Source organism: Myxine glutinosa, chromosome 4 (genome assembly GCF_964187855.1).
Source record: "Myxine glutinosa chromosome 4, kmMyxGlut1.1, whole genome shotgun sequence".
NCBI lineage: Eukaryota > Metazoa > Chordata > Myxini > Myxiniformes > Myxinidae > Myxine > Myxine glutinosa.
The window spans coordinates 136091675-136113670 of NC_136264.1; the positions used below are offsets into that span (position 1 = coordinate 136091675).

The following is a 21996-nucleotide window of genomic DNA, read 5'->3' on the forward strand; positions in this document are numbered from 1 at the left end:
GCAAATGGTGTCATTTTGAACTAGGTACGGTACCTACTACACCTACCTACTACCAACTACCTAACCTACTGATGCCATAGTGATGGGTAAAATAGTGGCAAGAGGCTTTGGCTTCGCCGGCTCATTGCGGCTTTGCAGTCGGGTACTCGTACAATTTAATATACCATATACCATAATATACCATATAAATGGCGGCCATTTAAAAAAAATTGTTGTCACAGGACAAATATATGATAACCCTATAGTTAGGGGTCTTTAATTATGTGCCAAATGTCAAGCTTGTATGACCACAACAACAGTTTATACACAGTAATGTACCAAATATATGTCAAATAACAAGCAATGGAGGCCATTTTGAAAAATGGCCGCCATTGTTGTCACAGGACAAATCTGCGATGGCCCTATAGCCAAATATCTTCCTTAGGGCATACTCTAACTGTGTGCCAACTCTCGTGCTTGTATCATCAAAGTGACAATTCTCCCAAATATTTCACCTATCTGCCGTACTAAAGTGGGAGAGGACATCAGATGTGGTGGAGAAACATCATTTTCATCATCCTCTTCTGTGTGACACAACGACAGGAGCCCTTGCCATTTGTTTACTGCAGTCACTTGCAAGTTGCCAGTTCCCACACAGGATCCTAAATGGGGACAGCAAAAATGCAAATGGAGTCTTCTGTCATCGAGCCGGCAAGTTGGGAGCAACAATTCCCATTTATTGCCACTTGTGATGCAATTTAAATGCTTTAATAGTGGCGAAGTGCTCCATTTGAAACTTTGTTTGACATTTGTACATTTGTTTGTTGGTTTGTGACATTTGTTTGTTTGAAACTTTGTTTGTAGCGTTTTGATGCCTATGATCCATAAAAATTGTATTGGTGGAGAGGTATCGTAGTCAATGCAGGGCAGGAGCTTAATTGGTGCCATTAGAGCTCACCCCTTATAAAGGGAAGAGGAGAAGTAAGAAGAGGAAAGGTGTCAAAGCCAGTGGCCAATTCCAAATGAATAGTAGGATGCATTATCCCCTCACTTGGTGCACAGTTCCTTCAAAATCCTGGATCAGGACCACTCAGTGGGACCTCTGTCCTGAGCTTCGCCTGGTGGTTAACCATACTAGTTGGAGGTGAACTTCCTTTTTTCAATACGGATCTTCCCAAATACAAGCAGTTCTTTTCCATTGTGTCTTGGCTGGCGTTTGATGCAGATCACAGAAGTAGATTGGATGACTGTAGGAGTCTACTACGTTGATTTGTCAGACAGGTTTGCTCTAGGTAGATGACCGTTGTATGACGACCAGGTATGTTGATAGCTATTTGTGTTGGTTTGGGGAAAACCTGTTCATTTATTAACCCCCGTTGGACTTGGTCTGAAACGGGGACTTATGGATTGAGTCTCGTCTGTCCGTCCGTCTGTCTGCAGCCATATCTTGGAGATGTATTGACCGATTTTGTTCATACTTAGCACAAAGACAATACATGATGGTGTACATACGCACATAATTTTGTTTCACGTTGCAATCAAAGATGGCCGACTGGTGGCCATTTTAGCTGTAAAAAAAACCCGATATTGAACACGTCCTCAACAATTTATTGGACTTGCATTTACCGATCTTGTTCAAATTTGGCACACAGATGAATGATGGGTTACATATGTACGTCTTTTTTTTCGAGATCAGAATCAAGATGGCCGACTGGTGACCATTTTGTTACTTAAACGTGTCCCCCAACCATTTCTCGGACATGCAAAACCGATTTTGTTCAAACTTGGCACAAAGAAAACACTTGAGAGTATACATATGCAGAAGATTTTGTTTTGTAATCCGAGCAAAGACGGCCGACTGGCGGCCTTTAACGCCTTACAGCAAAATTACTAAAACCATGGGGGCTATGACATTTTATGTCTTTTTCTTCTTGTTCATCGAGTTGGAAGACCATGGCTGCTGCTAAGACCTGAAGTACAGTCGTGTGCATTTTGCTTGAATCAAACATCCCAAAGCAGTTGCACTAAGGTCTTTTATTAAAAGTGGATAACAATTACAGACAAGTAAGGTGCCATGCAAGGTCTTGTACTTTTGCGTGATTGACCATTGTAGCTGTCAAGTTGTTACTTTAACTACAAAATACTAATTCGGTGTCCTGATCCACATGCGTCAGTTGGAGATTATTAGATCTGAAAATGAACCGCAAGGTACACAATTTGTATTGTCTGCATCCCTAACCCATCTCTGGCCAACTACATCAAGAACTATCCTTGTTTCTCAGCATTTTTTCACTTCGGTTGCCTTTGCCTGGGATGCTGGTGCTGCAGCCTGCCGAGCCTCTTTGGTGTCCCCTACGGCTATGTTAGCACGGGTTTCATACTTGACTGGAACGTTCACTTCTGGGTGTGGTGGCAGGGGGAGTGGGCACTCGACCAACAGGACTCCATCTGGAGAGAGGGAAGAGTTCACGGAAAGAGGATCTGCCCCTTCAGGAAGTCTGGAGGGAAGGGATGGGGGGACAAATTAGTTGGAGGGTGTAATGGACGCTATGCAGTTTCAAATGCGATCTTAAATTATACAATTTTCTGTATGTGTAATTAGTCTTGAAGTAAAAGCACAACAAAATCGTAGGACAACGCTCAGGCCAAATGTTTCAGCAAAGGGTTTCTCCAATAAAATTGCATGCTGCACTGCTGCAGTGCCATTATTTTTGAGGGGTAGAGGGTAGTGAGACCCTCATCATTATCTCCTCTGCATCTTCACATCTCTTGATAAGGATGAGTCTTACTGAAGCATCAGGTCACGTGCCATTATTCTTTACATTGATCAAACACTCATGCTGGATTTTTACATAAACCACCTGTGGGACAAAGACATTAGTAGATAATGCTCAAATACATACAGTTCCTTCAGAAAGTATTCACACCCCTTGGCTTTTTTGCATTTTATGTTACAGCCTGAATTTAAAATGGATTGAATTGAGATTTATTGTCACTGGTCGACACATAATACCTCATAATGTCAAAGTGGAATTTTTGTTTTAGAAATTTTTCAAAATAATTAAAAATAAAATACAGAAATAGCTAATTGAAAAGTATTCAGCCCCTGAAGTCAATACTTCATAGAAGTGCCTTTGGCAGTGACTACAGCTTCAGGTCTTCTTGGGTATGTCTGTATCAGCTTTACACATCTGGATTTTGGGAGTTTCTCCCATTCTTCCTTGCAGATTTAAGGAAGCTCTGTCAAGTTGGATGGGGAGTGTCGATGAACAATCTTTAAGTCTTTCCACAGATTCTCAATGGGATTCAAGGCTGGGCTTGGGCTAGACCACTTAAGGACTTTCACGTTCTTGGTCTGAAGCCATTTCAGTGTTGCTTTGGCTGTATGCTTGGAGTCATTATCATGTTGGAATGTAAATCTACACCACAGTCTGAGGTCTTTTGCACTCTGAAGCAGGTTGTCCTCAAGGATTTACCTGTATTTTGCTCCATCCATTGTTCCCTCTATCCTTACAAATCTCACAGTCTCTGTTGCTGAAAAGCATCCCCATAGCATGATGCTGCCACCACCATGATTCACGGCAGGGATGGTGTTGATGGGTGATGAGCTGTACTAAGTTTCTGCCAGACATAGAGCTTTGCATTCAGGCCAAATAGTTCAATTTTAGTCTCATCAGACCACAGAATCGGTCAGAGGTTTACCATTGTGTGTCACTCTGAGTGTTTCACGTGTCTTTTTTGCAAACTCCAGGTGTGCTGTCATGTGCCTTTTGTCAGGAGTGGCTTCCGTCTGGCCACTCTCCCATAAAGCCGAGATTTATGAAGTGCTGCAGAGACTTGTCCTTCTGGCAAGTTTTCTCCTCTCAGCCAAGGAACTCTGTAGTTCTGTCAGAGTGGTCATTGGGTTCTTGGTCACCTCCCTGACCAAGGTCCTTCTTGCCAGGTTGCTCAGTTTAGTTGGACAGCCAGTTCAAGGAAGAGTCTCCATAGTTCCATATTATTTCCATTTCCTAATGATGAAGCTCACTGCTCTTGGGAACTTTCAACTCCAGAAATTGTTTTATACCCTTCCCCATATACATGCATCCTCACAATTCTATCTCCGAGTTCTACGAACAGTTCCTTGGACTTCATATGGTAGAGTTTCTGCTCTGACATGAACTGTCAACTGTTGGACCTTATATAGAAAGGTGTGTTTCTTTCTAAATCATGTCCAATCAATTGAATTGGCCACAGGTGGACTCCAATCAAGTAGTAAAGACATGTCAAGGATGATCAAAGGAAATTGGATGCACCTCAGCTCAATTTGGAGTATCATAGCAAAGGAGTTGAATATTTATTGACTCATGACATTTCAGCTTTTCATTTTTAATTAATTTGTAAACATTTCTAAAACCCCAAAAAAAAAAATCCACTTTGACATTATGGGGTATTACTTGGGGCACTTGCGCCCATTGGGGCCCATTATGGGGCACTTGCGCCAGTGTAGATTAGTGACAAAAAAAATTCAATTTACTTCATTTTAAATTCAGGCTGCAACAACAAAATGTGAAAAAGGTCAGGGGTGTGAATACTTTCTGAAGGCACTGTAAAGTGTATGGGATTAGAATATAGGATATACCAGCATCTTGGAGACATCGGTTGAGATGGAAACACTAACAAAGCTTGCTCCTGGTAAAAGCAAGTTAGTTGTTGGTTTACCATTGTGTGTCAATTTGAAATTGTTCAGAGTTGTGTGCCATCCATGGACTAGTGTTGAGAGATTGAAGGTCACTTACTGGTATTTTCGAGTAAAACAGCGTGAGACGTAGCCGTGTTCATCCTGTCGCTCTTCATGCTTCCCTGCGAGGATACCTTGAAGTTAACCTTTTGGTACCAATCTCCATCCCGATAGCGTTTAGCATTTTAAAAATATTCTTTATGTAATTATTTGAGATGACCTGGTAACGATACGGAGCGAGTACTCCATGGATGTACAGACTAGTTGGATCTTTCTTGGCAATAAAATATCAGGAACATTTTGAAAAATTCAACTTCCAGCTGAGCTGCGGTTAAGAGGAAAGTCACAACTGCAGGCAAAGTGAATATGGATGCCGGATTTGTGATGAGTTTGTTTACCAGAAATTTCCACAAAACCATCTTTGGTCTTCACGGTGATCTCCTCTGGGGTGAAGTGCGTTACATCCAGAGCCACTCTCCACCGGTCAGAGGTATGGCGGAACTCGGACATCCCGCCGGAGCTGAGCTGCCGGGCTGGTGGCCGACACAAACCCGATGTGGCTTGGCTCGCGGGGGCGACTGCGGATGGCCACCCGCGCGGGTGGACCGCTCGTGACCATTCCGGATACCCCCAGGATGCTGGTTCAGCTGGCGGTGCATTCGCAGCAGTATTCTGGGGGTAAAGAACATTAGTATCTGCAGAAGTTTATGACTTTAGTTTTTGTTTCAATAAGGAAGGGGGGAGTTACCATCAATAGTTAACATCATCAACATTTTTGGGAATGCTCTCGGTGCACTTGACATTGATGGATTGGGAAGCTGTTTGTGACACATTAATTATTTAACCTTAGGCATGTAGACTTTAAGAAGGCATTCAATATGGTACCACACAGGAGGTTGTCAGCTGGCTTGTCAGGTAACTGGATTGGAAACTGGCTTAGTGATAGGAAGTACAGTGTTTGTGAGTGCGAGGGGGAGGGGGAGGATGTCTGGCTGGGAGGTGTTCATCCTGTCGCTTTTCGTGCTTCCCTGCGAGCATCATAAATTAGGTCGGCTTTCCCAAATTTTCAGATAAAACTAAGCTTGGAGGTAAGGTAGATAGCCGGGGAGGAGGAGGGGTGATCAGATTCAGGAAAGTCTAGATGCTTTCATAGATTGGGCAAAACATTGACAGATGGAAATGTAAGAGGTTGTGGATGGGTATGAAGAATCAAAATAGTGATTATATAATAATGCAAGGGACAATCTTGATACATGTGACACAGGAGAAGGATCTGGGGATGGTTTGGGGGGATCTAGGAGTGGTAAAGGGATCGAGGAGTGGTAAAGGGATCTTGGGGTGGTAAAGGGATCTAGAAGTGGTAAAGGGATCTAGAAGTGGTAAAGGGATCTAGAAGTGGTAAAGGGATCTAGGGGTGGTAAAGAGATCTAGGAATGGTAAAGGGATCTAGGGGTGGTAAAGGGATCTAGGAGTGGTAAAGGGATCTAGGAGTGGTAAAGGGATCTAGGAGTGGTAAAGGGATCTAGGGGTGGTAAAGGGATCTAGGAGTGGTAAAGGGATCTAGGAATGGTAAAGGGATCTAGGGGTGCTAAAGGGATCTAGGAGTGGTAAAGGGGTCTAGGAGTGGTAAAGGGATCTAGGGGTGGTAAAGGGATCTAGGGGTGGTAAAGGGATCTAGGAGTGGTAAAGGGATCTAGGGGTGGTAAAGGGATCTAGGAGTGGTAAAGGGATCTCGGGGTGGTAAAGGGATCTAGGGGTGGTAAAGGGATCTAGGGGTGGTAAAGGGATCTAGGAGTGGTAAAGGGATCGAGGAGTAGGAAAGGTAAAGGGATCTAGGGGTGGTAAAGGGATCTAGGAGTGGTAAAGAGATCTAGGGGTGGTAAAGGGATCTAGGGGTGGTAAAGGGATCGAGGAGTGGTAAAGGAATCTAGGGGTGGTAAAGGGATCTAGGAGTGGTAAAGGAATGCAAGGGACAATGGTAAAAAGGGATCTAGGAGTGGTAAAGGGATCTCAGAGTGGTAAAGGGATCTAGGAGTGGTAAAGGGATCTCAGAGTGGTAAAGGGATCTAGGAGTGGTAAAGGGATCTTGGGGTGGTAAAGGGATCTAGGAGTGGTAAAGGGATCTAGGAGTGGTAAAGGGATCTTGGGGTGGTAAAGGGACCTAGGAGTGGTAAAGGGACCTAGGAGTGGTAAAGGGATCTATGAGTGGTTAAGGGATCTAGGGGTGGTAAAGGGATCTCGGAGTGGTAAAGGGATCTCGGAGTGGTAAAGGGATCTCGGAGTGGTAAAGGGATCTCGGAGTGGTAAAGGGATCTCGGAGTGGTAAAGGGATCTCGGAGTGGTAAAGGGATCTCGGAGTGGTAAAGGGATCTAGGAGTGGTAAAGGGATCTAGGAGTGGTAAAGGGATCTAGGAATGGTAAAGGGATCTCAGAGTGGTAAAGGGATCTCGGAGTGGTAAAGGGATCTCGGAGTGGTAAAGGGATCTCGGAGTGGTAAAGGGATCTCGGAGTGGTAAAGGGATCTCGGAGTGGTAAAGGGATCTCGGAGTGGTAAAGGGATCTCGGAGTGGTAAAGGGATCTCGGAGTGGTAAAGGGATCTCGGAGTGGTAAAGGGATCTCGGAGTGGTAAAGGGATCTCGGAGTGGTAAAGGGATCTAGGAGTGGTAAAGGGATCTAGGAGTGGTAAAGGGATCTAGGAGTGGTAAAGGGATCTAGGAGTGGTAAAGGGATCTAGAAGTGGTAAAGGGATCTAGGGGTGGTAAAGGAATCTCAGAGTGGTAAAGGGATCTAGGAGTGGTAAAGGGATCTAGGAGTGGTAAAGGGATCTAGGGGTGGTAAAGGGATCTCGGAGTGGTAAAGGGATCTCGGGGTGGTAAAGGGATCTAGGAGTGGTAAAGGGATCTAGGGGTGCTAAAGGGATCTCAGGGTGGTAAAGGGATCTAGGGGTGGTAAAGGGATCTCGGAGTGGTAAAGGGATCGAGGAGTGGTAAAGGGATCTAGGAGTGGTTAAGGGATCTAGGAGTGGTTAAGGGATCTAGGAATGGTAAAGGGATCTAGGAGTGGTAAAGGGATCGAGGAGTGGTAAAGGGATCTCGGAGTGGAAAAGGGATCTCGGAGTGGTAAAGGGATCTAGGAATGGTAAAGGGATCTATGAGTGGTAAAGGGATCTAGGGGTGGTAAAGGGATCTCGGAGTGGTAAAGGGATATAGGAGTGGTAAAGGGATCTCGGAGTGGTAAAGGGATCTCGGAGTGGTAAAGGGATCTCGGAGTGGTAAAGGGATCTCGGAGTGGTAAAGGGATCTCGGAGTGGTAAAGGGATCTCGGAGTGGTAAAGGGATCTCGGAGTGGTAAAGGGATCTCGGAGTGGTAAAGGGATCTCGGAGTGGTAAAGGGATCTAGGAGTGGTAAAGGGATATAGGAGTGGTAAAGGGATCTAGGAGTGGTAAAGGGATCTAGGAGTGGTAAAGGGATCTAGGAGTGGTAAAGGGATCTAGGAGTGGTAAAGGGATCTAGGAGTGGTAAAGGGATCTAGAAGTGGTAAAGGGATCTAGGGGTGGTAAAGGAATCTCAGAGTGGTAAAGGGATCTAGGAGTGGTAAAGGGATCTAGGGGTGGTAAAGGGATCTCGGAGTGGTAAAGGGATCTCAGGGTGGTAAAGGGATCTAGGAGTGGTAAAGGGATCTAGGGGTGCTAAAGGGATCTCAGAGTGGTAAAGGGATCTAGGGGTGGTAAAGGGATCTCGGAGTGGTAAAGGGATCTTGGGGTGGTTAAGGGATCTAGGAATGGTAAAGGGATCTCGGAGTTGTAAAGGGATATAGGAGTGGTAAAGGGATCTAGGAGTGGTAACGGGATCTCGGAGTGGTAAAGGGATCTAGGGGTGGTAAAGGGATCTCGGAGTGGTAAAGGGATCTAGGAGTGATAAAGGGATTTAGGGGTGGTAAAGGGATCTAGGGGTGGTAAAGGGATCTCGGAGTGGTAAAGGGATCTAGGGGTGGTAAAGGGATCTAGGGGTGGTAAAGGGATCTAGGAGTGGTAAAGGGATCTAGGGGTGGTAAAGGGATCTAGGAGTGGTAAAGGGATCTAGGGGTCGTAAAGGGATCTAGGAGTGGTAAGTTTACAAGTTTTTTGATTGTATTCTTAAGGGGGATGTTAACACTGTTTACCAGTTTAGTGAGGCATCATCTAGAATGTTGTGTGAAGTTTTTATCATCACATCTGAGGAATCTCAGTAAGGACATAGCTGCCATAGAGTGGGCTCAGCGTGGAGTGACTAGATCGATTCCAGGCTACCGAGAGTCAACTATGAGGAGCGGCTGGAGACAGGACGTTCTACATTAGAAAGGAGGTGATTATGAGAGGAATCTGATCGAGATGTTCATGATAATGAAGGTGCCAAAAAATAAGTGCAGAAGTGTTTTTCAGCAGAGTGGTCAGTGATAGGATCAGAGGACTATCACTGTCCATTCATAGCATGAGAGGAAAAACCAGGAGCGTTAGAATGGTATTAACGCAAGTCTTTCACTTAGAGAAGTAGTTGATGCACGGAATGATCTCCCTGGAATAGTGTCAGCAGAAACAGAATATAGGTTTAAATTTGAGTCATCCAAAGCCATATGCCATCCAAAGCCAAAGCCAAAGTTCCATATGGGAACTTAGAAGCATTGGGGATGGAGGGATGCATGGATATTGGTAGTAATGGTTGGTAAAAGTTGAGTATGGATGGTAATTGTATACCTGTGTTATGATCGTGATGTCTGTAAGAAGGTCTCGTTATGAGATGAATGTACTGTTGGTGTTTATTTATTGCTCACCCCAGCAACCGTATTCGTCTCCCCCAACCCTTGGCCAAATTCTACATACCGGAACAAAGAAAAACAAAAAACATGGATGATGTCCCTATTAAAGCCCCACTCTCCACCCAATTAAATTAAGTGAGCCAGTAGATTGAACTAATGTGGTGTTGATGTGGTCTGGGCATGATTGGCCAAATGGCCTCCTCATGCATCAGTGCCATTCTAGTTGCCTCCGCCACCTACGGTAGGTTATGTTTTCACCCCTGTCTGTCTGTCTGTCTGTCCGTCCGTCCGTTTGTAAACAAAATATCTCAAAAAGTGAGACGGATTCGGACGAAACTTGGTGGAGAGGTTGGGTGTGTGACAAGGACAAATAGATTCTATTTGGGTGAATATCTAAATATAGATTGGGATACGAGAGTTATTTAATTTTTAAGTGATTCTTCACCATTGAGAGATCGGGTGAAAAGCGATATATAACATGATATTTTAAAAAGTTATGGATGAGTTATGACTAAACTTGGTGGATGCGTAGGTGACAAAAACAAGCCGATTAGATTTTGGTTCAGGTCGGAATCCAGATCTGGCCTATCAGTGGGATTACAAAACATAAACTGTTCAGCCTGGTGGAGGTATGCTCTCCACCGAGTGCCGTTCTAGTTTATCCTTGTGACCGCTGTGGGCAGTAAAGTGAAGCTGAGGTTTCAGATGTTAACCCTTTCAGGCCCATGAAGTTTTTGACAAAGTCTGGTTTTCTTCTGTTACTACCAAGACGCACATTACCCAGCCAGAGAAATGATAAGTGTGCAGTGATCGGACTTCATGACTGAGTTGGACCAATTGGTTCTCAAGTTAGAAGGGCCAATGTTCGAGCCAATACTTTTGTCACAGTCTTCTTTGTTTGTACGCAGCAGAAGGCTGCATGGTAGCGTCATTGGCTGAGGGTGTGGCTGTACCACTGATGCAATGCCCCCTGTAAGTTAGGGAAGGAATTTGGAATTTGGGTATTTTAAAATAAAAAAAATTATTTGTTTATGTAGAAGGCTCCAGGCACAGACTATGTCGTCCTCATCGAGGCCCGGCCTAAATAAAAGAGCTGCATTTATATAAAAGTAAAGGAGAGAATAATCTTAGAGTTTTTGAGAAAGAAAATCTGCTTTTTGAAAAGGAGATCATAAGTGTTTGGAAAGACATGTGAAGGTAAAGAGTTCCAGAGTTTGGCAGTGGAGGGGAAGAAACAAACATCATAACGGCCCACCCTTGAGTTGCCAATGGCCACACAATAATCATGAGATGTAGTGGCTTGTCGAGTATTCCGTGGTCTCGCTAATGGCGGAGGTATACAGGCAGCAAGTTCTTGTGAGCAAAAACCGAAGTAATATCTGTAGAAAAGAGAAAGAGAGCCAACTTTGCTACATAATTTGAGCGGGTCAAGTTTTGAGGTCAGATTGGGAGAGTTGATAAGTCGAATTGCTTTTAATTCAATTCTGTCCATTAAGTATGTGGAACTAGAACCTCCCCAGATGTGAGAGCAGTACTCTATACAAGGGCGAATCAATCCTTTATATAGTTGAAGCAACTGTTGAGAGGAGAAGAATCTTCGACATCTGAACAGGACTCCCAGTTTCTTCGAGGCAGATTTAGCTATTTGTGTAATGTGTGGTGGATTCCAGGATAGATTTAAAGTTAGGGTAATACCTAGTAGGTTTATTGTATCACATGGTGTAATTGTGGAGCTTTGAAAGGAGATTGGAGAGATGAGAGAAGTTTCAGAGAGAGAGATGGGAAGAAATGTAGTTTTAGAAGCATTAAATTTAATCTGATTACATTTTCCCCACTGGGAAATCTTGTCCAAATCCGAATTTAAAGAGGTGGTTGTGATAAAACGAGATGCAGATCGATTGATGTTGAGCCATGGACAATTACAGAGATAGAGCAGTCAGAGAGAAAGCTCGATATGAGAGCAGAGTGAAGGAGGAAAGCCGAAAGAGGGAAGCTTGGATATCACACCCCAATGCCAAACTCTGTCAAAGGCTTTTGAGATATCAAGGCCAACAACAACGGATTCCCCAAAGTCTCTCAGAGAAGAAGCCCAGACATTTGTAATGTAAGAAAGGACATCACCGGTAGATCTTGCCTTGCGAAAGCCATATTGATGGTCAGATAGAAGACTGTGGGATTCAAGATGCATGAGGAAATGGTTATTGAGAAGACATTCAAAGACTTTGGAAATAGTAGAAGTCAGAGCAATAGAACGGTAGTTGGAAGAGTTTGAATGATCACCCTTCTTTAAAATAGTCTATACTAAGGCATGTTTCCAGGAAAGAGGAAAAGTTTGGGTTTTTAAACAAAAACGAAACAAACGAGCAAGCACTGGAGCAAGTTCTGAAGCACACTCCTTCAAGACACAAGGAGGAATGCCATCTTGTCCATTTGCCTTGCTTGTGTCCAGAGAGAGGAGTAGTTTTTTGACTATATGGAAAGAGATTATAGGGAGGGGCATAGGATTGGTAAGGGGTGCATCAGAGGGAGATGGCATGTTGGAGTCATCCAGAGTGGAATTAGAGGAGAAAAGAGAACCAAAAAGAGTTGCTTTGTCAGTCGGAGAAACAGCTATAGTACCATCAGAATGGAACAGTGAAGGAAAGGTAGAGCGACAGAAGTTGTTGGAGATACTTTTGGCTAATGACCAGAAAGATCTATTAGTGGAAGAAGATGAGAGGTTGTCACATTTCTTTTGGATAAAGGAATGCTTCGCCTCATGAATAACATGTTTGCAATGATTTCTAGCAGATATGAAAGCTGAACGTGAGTCGGAGGAAGAAGAGTTTTTCCACGTCCGATATGCCACGTCCCTTGCACGAATGGCTGCAGAGCAGGAATTATTGAACCAAGAGTTGGTAGAAGAGGTAAACTTGAAAGAGAAGGGGATGTAAGCCTCCATTCCTGCAACAATAACCTCAGCTGTACGTTCAGCAGAGATAGAGGCATCGGCCGAGGAGAGGCAGTAGTCTTTCCAGGGAAAGTCAGAAAAGAAGTTTCGTAAACCAGTTCAGTCAGCGCTATTGAAATGCCAATACTGGCGTTTAGTCGGAGCAGTTGCCGAAGGAATGGGGTAAGTAAAGTGATGTTTACATGATTGTGGTCAGAAGAACCAATTGGAGGTGAGATTGTGTAGTTGTAACGCAACGGATTAGAGGTAAATAACAAATCCATAGTATTGGACGAGTGGTCATGACGATCTGGGATATGGGTAGGGTGGGTGATAATTTGTTCCAAATCATTGAGAATGGAAAATGTAAGAGCTTCAACTCCCCCAACATCCGTGTGGGATGATTTCAACCACTCCCTGTGGTGTACATTGAAGTCTCCTAAATAGAGGAATTCTGCTTGAGGGTGTTCGGATGTCATGGTCTCATGGCAGGAATTAATATGGTGAAAGAAAGCCATAACGTTTGTAGAATTGGGAGAGCAGTAGGTGAAACAGAGAAAAACAGTGATGGTCGGGAGACAAATCTTGAGCCAGGTGACATCAAAGTTTGGAGATTCGAGGTCCACAAGGTGTACAGCAGGTGTGTTGATGTTGGAGTAGACACAAACTCCTCCTTTGAAGCGGGATCGTGAGTGAAGGTTATAGTTTGAAATGTTAAAGGAGTTAAGAAGAACGTCGTGTGACAATTGGGTTTCTGAGAGAAGCAATATATTAGGAGAGTAACTTGCTAGATGATGTTCAACAGAGGAAAGAGTTGAAGAAAGACCACGAATGTTGGTGAAATGAATTGAAAAAGAGTCAGGTTCATTCAACAGGCAAGGGTCTTGGGAGGGACTAATACTGCTACTACCTGAGCTTGCTCCCCCTCGTTGGTAGCAGTGATAGGCAGGTCACCAGAGATTCTTCGCACCCCATAATGCCGGGAACTAGGGGCCATTAACTTTTTAGACTTTTTCATATTTAGTTGGACAACGTGAGGAAATGAGAGGAGAGAGAATGTAAAGGTGAGGAGTGAAAATGAGTAAGAAAAGTGTTTGAAGAAAAGTGTATGATGTTTGTTTGCAAGAGAGAGAGAGAGATATTGAAGCTCACCCGGTAGCTGTAGTTTGAGTGAGACAGAAAGAAAATTCAGCAATCCTGACACTGAGAGTGTAAGATGGTTCCGGGCACCACTTTGACGCTCCTAAGTCCAAACGGTAGTACCACCCTGAACGGTTGCTGCCTACAACCTACGACCTAAGGAAGATGGTTCTGTAGTTCACTAATTCTTCGTGAAGGACAACATGGGATCTTTAACGTCCACCAACGAATGTTGGCATATGGGACGCCAAGTTTAACCTAAATCCGAGGGATGGCACACACATTGATGAAACATCTAGCGTGTGAAACACCAGGATGACTGTTTATATCTGGGTTGGGCACATACAGATACAGATATAGACCCTTAACAACTCGGGTTAGCACATTTTTACATCCACATGTCTTCAGCTCAACCTTGTCTTGTTTCCCCCTTTATTTGTTTTACCTCTGGGGGTGGTGGTAGATCAAAGGGCATGGCAAAGTCCTGGTCTAGAAGACGTCCTGATTGGGGGTGCCAGTCTCTGAAGGGGTCCCAGCTCGGGTGGCGAAAGAACGGCCGTGAGAAGGGAATTTGTCTTTCTGCCATTTCTTTTCCTGTACATTGTTACAAACTCCAATCAGACTTGTTTTTAACAAAGGCAAACTGATACATCTTTACCTACGACAAAAATTGTCAGATAGAGGAAAAAGATTGGAGGAATATAAAAGGAAAGTGAAAATGATTGGACGAATATAAAAGGAAAGTGAAAATGATTGGATGAATATAAAAGGAAAATGATTTGAGGCATATCAAGTGAAAATGATTGGAGGGATATAAAAGGAGAGTGAAAATGATTGGATGAATATAAAAGGAAAATGATTTGAGGCATATAAAGAAAATGATTGGAGGGATATAAAAGGAAAGTGAAAATGATTGGAGGAATATAAAAGGAAAGTGAAAATGATTGGATGAATATAAAAGGAAAATGATTTGAGGCATATAAAGTGAAAATGATTGGAGGGATATAAAAGGAAAGTGAAAATGATTTGAGACATATAATGTGAAAATGATTGCAGGGATATAAAAGGAAAGTAAAAATGATTGGAGGGATATTCAAGTCATGTGATTGGTGGAATATCAAAGGAAAGCGAAAATAATTGGAGGAATATAAAAGGAAAGTGAAAATGATTGGAGGATTTTAAAATGAAAGTGAAAATGATTGGAGGAATATAAAAGGAAAATGAAAATGATTGGAGGAATATAAAAGGAAATGGAAAATGATTTGAAGAATATAAAAGGAAAGTGAAAATGATTAGAAGTATATGAAAGGAAAGTGAAAATGATTGGAGAAATATAAAAGGAAAGTGAAAATGATTGGAGGATTTTAAAATGAAAGTGAAAATGATTGGAGGAATATAAAAGGAAAATGAAAATGATTGGAAGGATATAAAAGGAAAGTGAAAATGATTGGAGAAATATAAAAGGAAATGGAAAATGATTTGAAGAATATAAAAGGAAAGTGAAAATGATTAGAAGTATATGAAAGGAAAGTGAAAATGATTGGAGAAATATAAAAGGAAAGTGAAAATGATTGGAGGATTTTAAAATGAAAGTGAAAATGATTGGAGGAATATAAAAGGAAAATGAAAATGATTGGAAGGATATAAAAGGAAAGTGAAAATGATTGGAGAAATATAAAAGGAAATGTAAAATGATTGGAAGGCTATAAAAGGAAAGTGAAAATGATTGGAGAAATATAAAAGGAAATATAAAATGATTGAAAGAATATAAAAGGAAACTGAAAATGATTGGAGGAATATAAAAGGAAACTGAAAATGATTGGAGGAATATAAAAGGAAAATGAAAATGATTGGAGGAATATAAAAGGAAAATGAAAATGATTCGAAGAATATAAAAGGAAAGTGAAAATGATTTGAAGAATATAAAAGGAAAGTCAAAATGATTGTAGGAATTTAAAAGGAAAGTGAAAATGATTGGAGGAATATAAAAGGAAATGTAAAATGATTGGAAGGCTATAAAAGGAAAGTGAAAATGATTTGAAGAATATAAAAGGAAAGTCAAAATGATTGTAGGAATTTAAAAGGAAAGTGAAAATGATTGGAAGGATATAAAAGAAAGCGAAAATGATTGGAGGAATATATAAGGAAATGGAAAATGATTGGAAGAATATAAAAGGAAATTGAAAATGATTGGAGGAATATAAAAGGAAAGTGAAAATGATTGGAAGAATATGAAAGGAAAGTGAAAATGATTTGTAGAATATGAAAGGAAATTGAAAATGATTGGAGGAATATTAAAAGGAAATGGAAAATGATTGGAAGAATGTAAAAGGAAAGTGAAAATGATTGGAGGATTTTAAAAGGAAAGTGAAAATGATTAGAGGAATTTAAAAGGAAAGTGAAAATGATTGGAAGGATATAAAAAGAAAGTGAAAATGATTGGAGGAATATAAAAGGAAATGTAAAATGATTGAAAGAATATAAAAGGAAAGTGAAAATGATTGGAGGAATATAAAAGGAAAGTGAAAAGGATTTGAAGAATATGAAAGGAAAGTGAAAATGATTGGAGGAATATAAAAGGAAAGTGAAAATGATTGGAGGAATATAAAACGGAAGTGAAAATGATCGGAGGAATATAAAAGGAAAGTGAAAATAATTGAAGGAATATAAAAGGAAAGTGAAAATGATTGGAAGAATATAAAAGGAAAGTGAAAATGATTGGAAGAATATAAAAGGAAAGTGAAAATGATTGGAGGAATATAAAAGGAAAGTGAAAATGATTGGAAGGATATAAAAGGAAAGTGAAAATGATTGGAGGAATACAAAAGGAAATATAAAATGATTGAAAGAATATAAAAGGAAACTGAAAATGATTGGAGGAATATAAAAGGAAAATGAAAATGATTGGAAGAATATAAAAGGAAAGTGAAAATGATTTGAAGAATATAAAAGGAAAGTCAAAATGATTGTAGGAATTTAAAAGGAAAGTGAAAATGATTGCAGGAATACAAAAGGAAATATAAAATGATTGAAAGAATATAAAAGGAAACTGAAAATGATTGGAGGAATATAAAAGGAAAGTGAAAATGATTTGAAGAATATAAAAGGAAAGTCAAAATGATTGTAGGAATTTAAAAGGAAAGTGAAAATGATTGGAAGGATATAAAAGAAAGCGAAAATGATTGGAGGAATATAAAAGGAAATGGAAAATGATTGGAAGAATATAAAAGGAAATTGAAAATGATTGGAGGAATATAAAAGGAAAGTGAAAATGATTGGAAGAATATGAAAGGAAAGTGAAAATGATTTGTAGAATATGAAAGGAAATTGAAAATGATTGGAGGAATATTAAAAGGAAATGGAAAATGATTGGAAGAATGTAAAAGGAAAGTGAAAATGATTGGAGGATTTTAAAAGGAAAGTGAAAATGATTAGAGGAATTTAAAAGGAAAGTGAAAATGATTGGAAGGATATAAAAAGAAAGTGAAAATGATTGGAGGAATATAAAAGGAAATGTAAAATGATTGAAAGAATATAAAAGGAAAGTGAAAATGATTGGAGGAATATAAAAGGAAAGTGAAAAGGATTTGAAGAATATGAAAGGAAAGTGAAAATGATTGGAGGAATATAAAAGGAAAGTGAAAATGATTGGAGGAATATAAAAGGAAAGTGAAAATGATTGGAGGAATATAAAACGAAAGTGAAAATGATTAGAGGAATATAAAAGGAAAGTGAAAATGATTGGAGGAATATAAAAGGAAAGTGAAAATGATTGGAGGAATATAAAAGGAAAGTGAAAATGATTGGAAGGATATAAAAGGAAAGTGAAAATGATTGGAAGGATATAAAAGGAAAGTGAAAATGATTGGAAGGATATAAAAGGAAAGTGAAAATGATTGGAGGAATATAAAAGGAAAGTGAAAATGATTGGAGGAATATAAAAGGAAAGTGAAAATGATTGGAGGAATATAAAAGGAAAGTGAAAATGATTGGAGGAATATAAAACGAAAGTGAAAATGATTGGAAGGATATAAAAGGAAAGTGAAAATGATTGGAGGAATATAATAGGAAAGTGAAAATGATTGGAGGAATATAAAAGGAAAGTGAAAATGATTGGAGGAATATAAAAGGAAAGTGAAAATGATTGGAAGGATATAAAAGGAAAGTGAAAATGATTGGAAGGATATAAAAGGAAAGTGAAAATGATTGGAAGGATATAAAAGGAAAGTGAAAATGATTAGAGGAATATAAAACGAAAGTGAAAATGATTGGAAGGATATAAAAGGAAAGTGAAAATGATTGGAGGAATATAATAGGAAAGTGAAAATGATTGGAAGGATATAAAAGGAAAGTGAAAATGATTGGAGGAATATAAAAGGAAAGTGAAAATGATTGGAGGAATATAAAAGGAAAGTGAAAATGATTGGAAGGATATAAAAGGAAAGTGAAAATGATTGGAGGAATATAAAAGGAAAGTGAAAATGATTGGAAGGATATAAAAGGAAAGTGAAAATGATTGGAAGGATATAAAAGGAAAGTGAAAATGATTGGAAGGATATAAAAGGAAAGTGAAAATGATTGGAGGAATATAAAAGGAAAGTGAAAATGATTGGAGGAATATAAAAGGAAAGTGAAAATGATTGGAGGAATATAAAAGGAAAGTGAAAATGATTGGAGGAATATAAAACGAAAGTGAAAATGATTGGAAGGATATAAAAGGAAAGTGAAAATGATTGGAGGAATATAAAAGGAAAGTGAAAATGATTGGAGGAATATAAAAGGAAAGTGAAAATGATTGGAAGGATATAAAAGGAAAGTGAAAATGATTGGAAGGATATAAAAGGAAAGTGAAAATGATTGGAAGGATATAAAAGGAAAGTGAAAATGATTAGAGGAATATAAAACGAAAGTGAAAATGATTGGAAGGATATAAAAGGAAAGTGAAAATGATTGGAGGAATATAATAGGAAAGTGAAAATGATTGGAAGGATATAAAAGGAAAGTGAAAATGATTGGAGGAATATAAAAGGAAAGTGAAAATGATTGGAGGAATATAAAAGGAAAGTGAAAATGATTGGAAGGATATAAAAGGAAAGTGAAAATGATTGGAAGGATATAAAAGGAAAGTGAAAATGATTGGAAGGATATAAAAGGAAAGTGAAAATGATTAGAGGAATATAAAACGAAAGTGAAAATGATTGGAAGGATATAAAAGGAAAGTGAAAATGATTAGAGGAATATAAAACGAAAGTGAAAATGATTGGAAGGATATAAAAGGAAAGTGAAAATGATTGGAGGAATATAATAGGAAAGTGAAAATGATTGGAAGGATATAAAAGGAAAGTGAAAATGATTGGAGGAATATAAAAGGAAAGTGAAAATGATTGGAGGAATATAAAAGGAAAGTGAAAATGATTGGAAGGATATAAAAGGAAAGTGAAAATGATTGGAGGAATATAAAAGGAAAGTGAAAATGATTGGAAGGATATAAAAGGAAAGTGAAAATGATTGGAAGGATATAAAAGGAAAGTGAAAATGATTGGAAGGATATAAAAGGAAAGTGAAAATGATTGGAGGAATATAAAAGGAAAGTGAAAATGATTGGAGGAATATAAAAGGAAAGTGAAAATGATTGGAGGAATATAAAAGGAAAGTGAAAATGATTGGAGGAATATAAAACGAAAGTGAAAATGATTGGAAGGATATAAAAGGAAAGTGAAAATGATTGGAGGAATATAATAGGAAAGTGAAAATGATTGGAGGAATATAAAAGGAAAGTGAAAATGATTGGAGGAATATAAAAGGAAAGTGAAAATGATTGGAAGGATATAAAAGGAAAGTGAAAATGATTGGAAGGATATAAAAGGAAAGTGAAAATGATTGGAAGGATATAAAAGGAAAGTGAAAATGATTAGAGGAATATAAAACGAAAGTGAAAATGATTGGAAGGATATAAAAGGAAAGTGAAAATGATTGGAGGAATATAATAGGAAAGTGAAAATGATTGGAAGGATATAAAAGGAAAGTGAAAATGATTGGAGGAATATAAAAGGAAAGTGAAAATGATTGGAGGAATATAAAAGGAAAGTGAAAATGATTGGAAGGATATAAAAGGAAAGTGAAAATGATTGGAAGGATATAAAAGGAAAGTGAAAATGATTGGAAGGATATAAAAGGAAAGTGAAAATGATTAGAGGAATATAAAACGAAAGTGAAAATGATTGGAAGGATATAAAAGGAAAGTGAAAATGATTGGAGGAATATAATAGGAAAGTGAAAATGATTGGAGGAATATAAAAGGAAAGTGAAAATGATTGGAGGAATATAAAAGGAAAGTGAAAATGATTGGAAGGATATAAAAGGAAAGTGAAAATGATTGGAGGAATATAAAAGGAAAGTGAAAATGATTGGAAGGATATAAAAGGAAAGTGAAAATGATTGGAGGAATGAAGAATAGCCTTCGTTTGATTAACAAGGACATTCTCGATCGATGTTGAACCAACAATTGTTTTCACAAGGACGATCAACTGGTAAAACAAAGGGTTCGAGCAAAGTGACGTTTGTCTGTTCATCAAACATCCCTCTGTGTGACGGGGAAAGTCTAATCTGGGATCAAAGAAAGACTTGAACGATCCACCACAAGTTTGGCATCAAAACTCCCCACATCGTCCATAACAGATCCTCGTTTTACGCCTCAGTTACAAACTCAATCTTCCCTTCGACATCTTTAATGTCTCTTCTGAACCGCATAACGACCTCTTTTTAACCATTGCACAGTGCAAGTCATTTTAACACGGAATATGTAATCCAGACGGAAACAAGAAGGTAAAAATAAAGATGTATCGAAAAATACAAAGGATATAAATTGTGTCAAACAACAACCAACGTGGAAGAGCGTTAATAAAGTCACAAAACGAGGACATGTCACCTTTCTAACTCACCTTTGTTATATTCACCCTCTTGACGGTGTTCGCGTTGTCCCAATGCCTTGTTATATAGTCATACCAGTGTGTGGGGGCGGGAGAGGGGAGATTGGGGGAATTGTGGGAGGGAAAGTGGAGGCGGGATGGGGGAGTTTGGGAGTGAGGGCCTGGGGGGAAAAGTTGGGAGGGGGTGTTGAGGTGATGAAGTTGTGGCGCGCGAGGGGAAAGAGGGGGTCTCCAGCATATTTGACCCGGGGGTAAAGGGGTATATGGCCACGGGTAGTTGTCCAGAGGAAAGGAAGACAGAAGCAAGGGGGGCAGAGTGCGATATGGGTGCGCGTTTGAGGGTTCATGTCAGATCTGAATTTAGCTCCTCGCTGACGGGCGAGAGTAACAGCAGAACTCGACACACTCATGACAAAACATCACGTGACCTGCACCGAGTTCGACAAGAACGGTGTACACTCTCCAGGATCCCTGAATGAGATCGGAACCTTGTTCGTCGGTGTCGTGGTTCACTGTTTGCGACCCCGCACGAATGTCGGGGCTCATGGCGGGGAGTGAACGCAGCCAGACGACGATTACGCCTGTGGGAAACACCAATTATAGACTCCGACCGCAGCTGTCCTGTCTCTGGCAGTCGCAGGTCGTGACGCAATCCATGGAAATAGTGAACAGCGCACGTTGCAGGTTCGAGTTGCGTGTTTGGCCGAGCGATTGGCACAGCGTGCAAAATGAACAAGGGATTACGAAGGATCCGTGTGAAGGAATGTAAGGAAGAAGAAGAAGACCCCTAGGTACGTCCACGGAGCGTCGCGTCGATAGTGTGAAGGTCGGTTTTGCGTTATCAGAGACCAGACATACGAGGGGTCTTGCACTTACTGACGGAGCACGTGTCCTGCTTGTGACCACGTCTTCGCACAATGTGTTGTTCCAAGTAAACCACGTGTTTGCAAAATAAACCAGAGCCGCCAAATCTCAAATAAACCATGAAAAGTGACACGAATGGCGTCCGAAAAGTTACCCACAAATACCGACAAATCTTTCTTCCCAGAGAAGAGGTAATTAGAAAAATAACTAGACACAATATTAATTAATTAGTCATGTATGCAAGATTGGTTGATTACTCATTGGTAATCATCATCATTCATGGGCGTCATTGAGTTTTGCCCTCGGGGCACCAGAATCACTAAAACCGCCCGTGAGTCCATCACGACATATTTCACCAAATCCCTTGAATTTGACTGATTTGAGGTTCTGTCGTGCTGGATTCCATGAACCAAGGAATTAGGTGGTTGGGTGGATACGAGATGGTTAGGTGGATGAGTTGGTTGGGTGGATGAGTTGGTTAGATGGATGAGTTGATTATATGGATGAGTTGGTTAGATGGATGAGTTGGTTATATGGATGAGTTGGTTAGTGGATGAGTTGGTTTGATGGAAGAGTTGGTTAGATGGAAGAGTTGGTTAGATGGATTGAGTTAGTTGGGTGGATGAGTTGGTTGGGTGG

General features: G+C 40.1%; 2 protein-coding genes across 3 annotated transcripts in view; both read right to left on the bottom strand.

Annotated features, from left to right (window-relative positions):
* Positions 1-21996, bottom strand: part of LOC144891816 (uncharacterized) — a 1036251-nt gene that overhangs the window by 951358 nt on the left and 62897 nt on the right. The window lies entirely within an intron of this gene.
* On the bottom strand, positions 1999-21085 carry HSPB1 (heat shock protein family B (small) member 1). Of its 2 annotated transcripts, XM_068113553.2 has the most exons (5): positions 20506-21085; positions 14010-14158; positions 5098-5371; positions 4758-4821; positions 1999-2477 (listed from the first exon to the last, which is right to left on the bottom strand). In XM_068113553.2, exons 2-5 carry the CDS (start codon positions 14148-14150, stop codon positions 2258-2260), a joined length of 699 nt encoding a protein of 232 aa, XP_067969654.1. In that variant the 5' UTR covers positions 14151-14158; positions 20506-21085; the 3' UTR covers positions 1999-2257. The 2 variants fall into 2 exon arrangements, with proteins under 2 accessions (XP_067969654.1, XP_078632611.1); XM_078776485.1 differs by lacking the exon at positions 20506-21085 and having other exon boundaries at positions 14010-14175.

Coding starts and splice junctions, on each gene's coding strand:
- HSPB1 (XM_068113553.2), bottom strand. CDS start 14,150: ATGGCAGAAAGACAAATTCCCTTCTCACGGCCGTTCTTTCGCCACCCG. Junction 4,822..5,097: donor TGGTTTTGTGGAAATTTCTG/GTAAACAAACTC, acceptor GTATCCTCGCAG/GGAAGCATGAAGAGCGACAG. Junction 2,478..4,757: donor TGTTTTACTCGAAAATACCA/GTAAGTGACCTT, acceptor CCTTCCCTCCAG/ACTTCCTGAAGGGGCAGATC.